The sequence below is a fragment of the Oncorhynchus mykiss genome, chromosome 9 (genome assembly GCF_013265735.2).
Source record: "Oncorhynchus mykiss isolate Arlee chromosome 9, USDA_OmykA_1.1, whole genome shotgun sequence".
NCBI classification, from domain to species: Eukaryota; Metazoa; Chordata; class Actinopteri; order Salmoniformes; family Salmonidae; genus Oncorhynchus; species Oncorhynchus mykiss.
The window spans coordinates 61,154,437-61,163,124 of record NC_048573.1 but is presented as its reverse complement, the minus strand read 5'-3'; the positions used below and the strand labels follow the sequence as shown (position 1 = coordinate 61,163,124).

At 41.7% G+C, this 8,688-nt stretch overlaps 1 protein-coding gene across 2 annotated transcripts in view; it reads right to left on the bottom strand.

Annotated features, from left to right (window-relative positions):
- Positions 1 to 6,421: 6,421 nt before the first annotated feature.
- LOC110532569 overlaps positions 6,422 to 8,688 on the bottom strand; it is a 52,937-nt gene continuing 50,670 nt past the window's right edge. For both annotated transcript variants that reach the window (XM_021616576.2, XM_021616577.2), the window contains one exon: positions 6,422 to 8,510. In XM_021616576.2, coding sequence (XP_021472251.2) covers positions 8,328 to 8,510 — 183 coding nt within the window. In that variant the 3' untranslated portion in view covers positions 6,422 to 8,327. The remainder of the gene's footprint in view (positions 8,511 to 8,688) is intronic.

The window sequence follows — 8,688 nt, the reverse complement described above, 5'->3', positions numbered from 1 at the left end:
AGCCTTGTCTCAGGATGGTAAGTTGGTGGTTGAAGATATCCCTCTAGTGGTGTGGGGGCTGTGCTTTGGCAAAGTGGGTGTGGTTATATCCTTCCTGTTTGGCCCTGTCCGGGGGTGTCCTCAGATGGGGCCACAGTGTCTCCTGACCCCTCCTGTCTCAGCCTCCAGTATTTATGCTGCAGTAGTTTATGTGTCGGGGGGCTAGGGTCAGTTTGTTATATCTGGAGTACTTCTCCTTTCCTATTCGGTGTCCTGTGTGCTTTCTCTAATTCTCTCTTTTCTCTCTCTCGGAGGACCTGAGCCCTAGGACCATGCCCCAGGACTACCTGACATGATGACTCCTTGTTGTCCCCAGTCCACCTGGCTGTGCTGCTGCTCCAGTTTCAACTGTTCTGCCTTATTATTATTCGACCATGCTGGTAATTTATGAACATTTGAACATCTTGGCCATGTTCTGTTATAATCTCCACCCGGCACAGCCAGAAGAGGACTGGCCACCCCACATGTGCTCTCTCTAATTCTCTCTTTCTTTCTCTCTCTTGGAGGACCTGAGCCCTAGGACCATGCCCCAGGACTACCTGACATGATGACTCCTTGCTGTCCCCAGTCCACCTGGCCGTGCTGCTGCTCCAGTTTCAACTGTTCTGCCTTATTATTATTTGACCATGCTGGTCATTTATGAACATTTGAACATCTTGGCCATGTTCTGTTATAATCTCCACCCGGCACAGCCAGAAGAGGACTGGCCACCCCACATAGCCTGGTTCCTCTCTAGGTTTCTTCCTAGGTTTTGGCCTTTCTAGGGAGTTTTTCCTAGCCACCGTGCTTCTACACCTGCATTGCTTGCTGTTTGGGGTTTTAGGCTGGGTTTCTGTACAGCACTTTGAGATATCAGCTGATGTACGAAGGGCTATATAAATACATTTGATTTGATTTGATTTGATGTAGTGTTTGGCCTGGTGTGGGTCACAATCAGAGGCAGCTGTCAATCGTTGTCTCTGATTGAGAACCATACTTAGGTAGCCTGTTCCCACCTGTGTTTGTGGGTAGTCGTTCACTCTCTTTGTTGTTTTTTGTCATTCAGTGTTCAGTTTATTTAATTACATTTACTATGAACACTTACCACGCTGCGTGTTGGTCCGATGATTCCTATTCCTCATCATCAGACGAAGAGGAGAGCCATTACAATACCATGTCTTGTTTTAGGTATTTTGACTGATATGGCAGTCAAAATACCTAAATCAAGACATGCTAATATGTCAAAAAAGCTTACCAACAACTATAATTATGTATTTGAGAGACAACAAGTGCTCATTGTTTCAATAAACAGTTGTAGACTAAATATAGTTGACATGTTGTTAACAGTCTAAGCCAACCCTGTCTCTTTTGCCCTAAAGTAGAGCAAGCCTCGGTTTTGTTGCTAAACAACCAACCTGTCTATTCTTTATTAAGAAACTATTCCTTAGACTGTGTGTAGTATATAACTACTATAACCTTACATAGTCCTGAGAAAACTGTTAGTGGAATTAGGGAATGATTTAGTATTGGCGACACTGGAATCCTATGCGACAGTTTTACCTGCTACGGGCCTGTCCTCCTCTCCTCTCCCCTCCTCCCACTCTCCCTCCGTCCATTCCTGCCTGATAGTATCTTACCATCAGTGAGGGGAGATGGGACATCAGGGGCGTGTCTTGGCAGGAAGAGGAAAAACATGACGTGTTGCACAGCTATGATTATACCAAGGGAGACCCGCCCTCCATGAAAACAACCAGCTGAGATTTTTTTCTTCCACCCAGGGGTGGGGTGTGTGGGGATGTTTTGTCTACGGGTGGGAGGGATGGAGGGATGGAAAGGAGGGATGGAAAGGAGGGATGGAAGGGTGGAGGGACTGTTGGGGGCTCAACCCCACCTGGGATTTGTCTAATATGGGTGGGGTCCAGTGGTCCTCCCTCACAGTAAATACTCACCCCACCTCCACCCCGACCCAGACACATCTGTCCTGTAAAATACAGATGGCTTCTCCCCGAAGGCTCTTTCACCTCTAGAGAAAGAAGTCCTGGTGAAATAACGGTTAAATCATGCAGAGATTTCTCAATATGGAGCCAGACAAGACAATATTCCTGCCAAGATTTCTTTCACTTCAGATACAAACGATAACAGTACAGAGACTGATTTACAGACAGGATGTTTTCTGTTTCTTTGCATTTTTATTTAACGCCTTTTACTGAAAATGTATCTATATGCTTTAAACTACAGTTCCCGAGAGTACTTTCATTCTAACAAGATATGGCTCTACTGTGTACTGTGATTGTAATACTGCTTTTCTACTGTCATATACTGTTAATCAAGGAACCTGGGAACATTAGCTAAGATTCCCATTAAGTTCTAGTTAGGTTTGTATCTAAAGTTAGGATGATAATATCCCAAAAACATAAAAAAATATTTTTGATGAAATATCCTTGGAAACTTCTCTTAACATTCATTAAAATTCAGTGCAGTACATGTGAAACATGTACCACAGAACCTTCCCCAAACGTTCTCATTAGGTTTCGAGGTAATGTAATAACACAATGTACCAGTAATGTTATTCCAAAAAACCAAAATTGGTTCTGTGAAAGTTCCCAGAACACAACTGTCCAGTCACGCTGATGATTGTACAATGTTTGTATTAAACATTTGTCTGATGTTGTAAGAATGTTCCCTGAACACATTTTGTATGTTCTGTAAAGGTTCTCAGAATGTTTCATTAGGTTGTGGGAACAGTCTGGCTTGAACATTTTGGGGACGTCACAAAATAAATGTTCCCAAAACACACAAAAACTGTCCAGTTGTGCAGATGATTATAAAATGTTTCTTTCAGGGTGCAAAAAACATTCACCTGATGTTACAAGAACGTAACCAGAACACATTTAGTCTTTTGTTGAAAGGTTCCCAGAATGTTTCATTAGGTTGTGGGAACAGTCTGGTGGGAACATTGTGGGGACATCACAAAAGATATGCTCCCAAAACACAAAAACTGTCCAGTTGTGCAGAGGATTCTACAATGTTTCTTTCAGGGTGCAAAAAACATTCACCTGATGTTGCAAGAACGTTCCTGGAACACATTTAGTATGTTCTTTAAAGGTTCCCAGAATGTTTTTTTTAGGTTGTGGGAACATTGTGGGGATATGAAAAGAGACAGGTTCCCAAAACACTAAAGCTGTCCAGTTGTGCTGACATTCAGATAATGTTTCTATCAGGGTGCTAAAAACATTCCTTTGATGTTACAAGAATGTTGACAGAACAGCCTTTCTGAATTTTCAACGGTTCCAAGAACATGTAATTAGGTTTTGGGAACTGTGTGGATACATTGCAAGAGATAGGTTACCAAAACACCAAATATGATGACATTCAGACAATGTTTACGTTGCACAGGACATTCCCTTAATGTTGCAAGAACATTTTGTGATATTCACGAAGATTGCACAGAACATTCCCACAATGTTGCATAAGGTTCCACAATTTCCAAATAAGGCAATTTTTATGACATTCATAGCATATTTGTTTTAGGTTTAATATAATAGTCCATTGATTTTCACGCATTATACACTACCGTTCAAAGGTTCGGTGTCACTTAGAAATGTCCTTGTTTTCGATGAAAACATACATGAAATGAGTTGCAAAATGAATAGGAAATAGAGTCAAGACGTTGACAAGTTTACAAATAATTATTATTAATTGAAATAATAATTCACCCCATGCTTCCTGAAACACCTCCCACTAGTTGGATTGACTTGATGGGCACTTCTTACGTACCATATGGTCAGCTGCTCCCACAACAGCTCAATTAGGGTGACTGTGCTGGCCACTCCATTATAGACAGAATACCAGCTGACTGCTTCTTCTATAAATAGTTATTGCATAGTTTGGAGCTGTGCTTTGGGTCATTGTCCTGTTGTAGGAGGAAATTGGCTCCAATTAAACGCCGTCCACAGGGAATGGCAGGGCATTGCAAAATGGAAGGATAGCCTTCCTTCTTCAAGATCCCTTTTAACCTGTACAAATCTCCCAATTTACCACCACCAAAGCACCCCCAAACCATCACATTGCCTCCACCATGCTTGACAGATGGCGTCAAGCACTCCTCCAACATCTTTCAATTTTTTATGCATCTCACGAAGGTTCTTCTTTGTGATCCGAACATCTCAAACTTAGATTAGTCTGTCCATAACACTTTTTTCCAATCTTCCTCTGTCCAGTGTCTGTGTTCTTTTGCCCATCTTAATCTTTTATTTTTATTGGCCAGTCTGAGATATCTGCTGAGACTCTGCCTAGAAGGCCAGCATCTAGGAGTCGACTCTTCACTGTTGACGTTGAGACGGGTGTTTTAAGAATACTATTTAACGAAGCTGTTGAGGACTTGTGATGCGTCTGTTTCTCAAACTAGACACTCTAATGTACTTGCCTTCTTGCTCAGTTGTGCACCGGGGCCTCCCACTCAATTCTATTCTTGTTAGAGCCAGTTTGCGCTGTTATGTGAAGGGAGTAGTACACAGCGTTGTACCAGATCTTCAGTTTCTAGGCAATTTCTCGCATGGAATAGCCTTCATTTCTTAGAACAAGAATAGATTGACAAATTTCAGAAGAAAGTTATTTTAATCGAACCCACAAATGCTGATGCTCTTGATATTTAACTAGTCTAAATGAGCCCAGATTTATTGCTTCTTTAATCAGGACAACAGTTTTTTAGCTGTGCTAACATAATTGCAAAAGGGTTTTGTAATGATCAATTAGCCTTTTAAAATTATAAACTTGGATTAGCTAACAAAACGTGCCATTGAAACACAGGAGTGATGGTTGCTGATAATGGGCCTCTGTGCACCTATGTAGATATTCCATAAAAAAATCTGCCCTTTCCAGCTACAATAGTCATTTACAACATTAACAATGTCTACACTGTATTTCTGATCAATTTGATGTTATTTTAATGGACAACTGAAAAAGTGTGTGCAAGCAAGGAGGCCTACAAACCTGACTCATTTACACCAGCTCTGTCAGGAGGAATGGGCCAAAATTCACCCAACTTATTGTGGGAAGCTTGTGGAAGGCTACCCAAAACGTTTGACCCAAGTTAAACAATTTAAAGGCAATGCTACCAAATACTAATTGAGTGTATATAAACTTCTGACCACTGGGAATGCGATGAAAGAAATAAAAGCTGAAATGAATCATTTTCTCAACTATTGTTCTGACATTTCACGTTCTTAAAATAAAGTGGTGATCCTAACTGACCTAAGACAGGATTAATTGTCAGGAATTGTGAAAAACTGAGTTTAAATGCATTTGTCTAAGGTGTATGTACTCTACCGACTTCAACTGTATCTGTTTAAAGTAATAATTGTTGTAGACTGACCCCAGGCATGACGTCGCTCTAGTCTAGACTCTGGGACACATTGTGGCTCTTTGTCCGAGGGCACATTAATATTGCAGATTTAATTAACGGCCTTGGATTAATATTTTCTTATGGGGCTGTGGGGTCACATTGGTGTCTTGTGATTATACGAAGATGTTGGCAGCTATCCAACAGTCTACGAGATGAAGTGACAGAAAAAGATCCCAAAATAAGGGCTGAATATAGCTTTGGCATGCAGATTTCACGATTGTCTGAGAAATACCTTGCACTCTCATCTAACAAATTGTCTATAAAGAGTGCAAATTATAACCTTGTCCGTTTCTCTATCAAATCTTAACCTGCCTGACACCTGGATATCCCAAAACATGATCAGTACTGATCAACACAGAGAGACAGCTGTGTGAGGGATGTTTTCTTTGCCCCACCCAAACACTGAAAGACAAAACTGTGTGAAGTGATGTCATAACAACTGCTTATGCAAACCAGCTGTGTGACCTTATGGGCTGCATGGGATACCATGGTGTGTGTGTGTGTGCGTGCGTGTATGCAGTTGAGGTTTAACACATTTCCCCCTGCCAAAACCTTGCCTGTATATATTCCCTCCAACACAGCAGATAGGACTGAGTGAAGTAAAGAGAGAGGTATCTAATTAAGTTATTGAGAGGGCTACAACTTTTCTTTACACAGGAAATGTCACGCCCTGACCGTAGAGATCCTTTTATTCTCTATTTTTGTTTGGTCAGGGTGTGACTCGGGTGGGAAAGTCTATGCTTTCTGGTTCTTTGTTTTTGGCCGGGTATGATACTCAATCAGGGACAGCTGTCTATCATTGTCTCTGATTGGGAATCATACTTAGGCAGCCTTTTTTCCTTTTCTCTTTTGTGGGTTGTTGTCTTTGTTAGTGACATGTATAGCCTTACAGAGCTTCGTTCGTTTTGTTGGCAACATTTAAAATAATAGAATGTACGCTTACCACGCTGCACCTTGGTCCGGTCATTTCCTTGACAACGAACGTGACAGGAAATTAGATTTTTTTTTAAGTATTTTATTTTCCAAAATGTTTTCTTATCATGAACTTTAGGATGCTAGTAGAATTAAAACAGTCATTCGGGAATGTACAAAAATACAGAAAATGAGTTAAAAATAGAACTGAAAGCAAGGTAACACTTATGCGCTGAAATGTTCTCTAAAACGGCAATTTCTTCCAGTTAGATAACCAGCAGTACTCACTGTTTTGCTGAATTTATTAAAAATAACATAGTGTTGTAATGTTATGTATAATGGAAATTGTGACATTCTCCTTAGTTCCTGATTTAAAAGGTCAGCAATATGACTACATAATACCCAGCGGAACAACTCTCAGCTTGTAGATATTTGTAAACAAGAAGTCACCCTGCTGTGTATACAGTGTACTTTAACAATAGATTGGGCTGGGTTGTTAAGAATGCCGTTCTGCAAAAATGTAGTATTGCCAAGCTTTGAACAACATATATTTGGGCAACTAGGCTAACAAGATGTATAACACACACTAAAAGAGACCCAAACACTACCTTGATGTCACAAAAAGCAGCAAGTAGTTTCTCCATATATTCACTCCTCCTCCCTCTACAGTAAACAGTATCTCCGCATGGCAAGCTGGTGAAAAGGATTTCTTTGGCTTAGAACAAAGCAAGTGTGAAAAAACACAAAAACACAAGACAAAACAGAAACATCATATTATATAACATTGTTCCGTACAATACTGTATGTATTAAGTGTCTAATTATATACTGTTACAAAGGTATTAAAAAGAGAATAATACTGACTTATTTAAAAGGATTGGCACACCTGACCTCTTTATATACACAACACTGTGTCCCAGACCTTACACACATAAGTCTGGTATCGTTTTCAGCAGTCACCATTGTGACACTGTGTGGATCTAGTTTTTCTAACTTCTGTCAGGCCATTGGCTTATCTGGGTTTAACTTGCAGTAATGAAGGGGAGAATTCCTTCCTGCTTCGTCTCCTACAGATTGATACAGTGAGATTAAGCACCAAAAGAAGACCCCTCTCCAGGTCACTACTAGGGACCTATCTCCCCAAGCAATCACCTTGTCTGCTTATCTTAATAAATTGTATTCTACATTTTTTTGGGTGACACACATGTACATTCTCGCACAGACACACACACTCACATGCCAACACACATCCGCCTGTACACACAGAAAACAAGCACAAACACACACTGATTTTACACACACAGCAACACTCCTTACACGCACACGCACACACAGAACACAATAACACAAACATAACCAAACTAGCTCAGCATCCACTCTGATAAGTTTGTAAACAGATTCAAGACTGTGTTATGTTATTTTCTCCTTTTTATGATCAACTGAGGACCAATTTGAGTGGTAGTGATGCAGTGCTTCAATATATGGTTAAAGGATTTATGGCAGGAAGCTTTAAACCTGATGACATGTGAAGGCAGGGCCCCTCCTGGGCATTGAAAATGACTACATGGTTGATGTGACCCAAGCTGCAGTCTTAGAGCCACTGGTGATTGACAACACAAAACCCTCCCTCCCCACCACCCAGTACTAACCCTGGCCCAGTCTCCAGCCCTGTATGACGTCAGCAACCCAGGGACAGGGACACAGCCCTCGGCATCATCATCATCATTCACATTATCATCAACACCTGTTCATTGTAGTCGTATGGTTACTTTACCATGGGGTTGTCCCTCCATTTTAATAGTTGAGGCATGTAACCGAAGTGGGGCACACAGAGAGTCTGAAGGAGTGTTTATGTGAGGGTTAAGAGGGGTAGTTCTAGTCCCTAATGTCCGTGGTAGGATGGGGCCTCTGGGGATGTTCTGGGGGGGAAGGGTTGGTGTTGGAGGAGGGGTGTGGGATCTGATCCATTCTTTTCCAGGTGTTCTAGGGGGTCTTCAAAGCTCTGTGTCTGCCGTCTTGGTGGTGGAGTGGCCGTTGGTGGGAGGGGGATGGGTCTTGGCGGCCTCTTGGGAGTCCCCGTTAGCAGGCTTCTCCAGGATCTCAGGGGGGTTGAGAGGGGCAACAGACACCAGGGTGTTTCCGTGGTTCTCCTCATCGACTGGGTACGCCTCCTCAGCCTGCACACACACACATACACAAACACACACCATACACACACAGTCAACATCAACAGGCTGCTCGTCAATTATAAACAAACATTATGGATGTCTTTCCTCCACTAGCAGCACTGTCTTTGTTGAGGCACATACCCGGTGGAGGGTCTTTATCATGTGACATCACTACTGACTGGTCTTA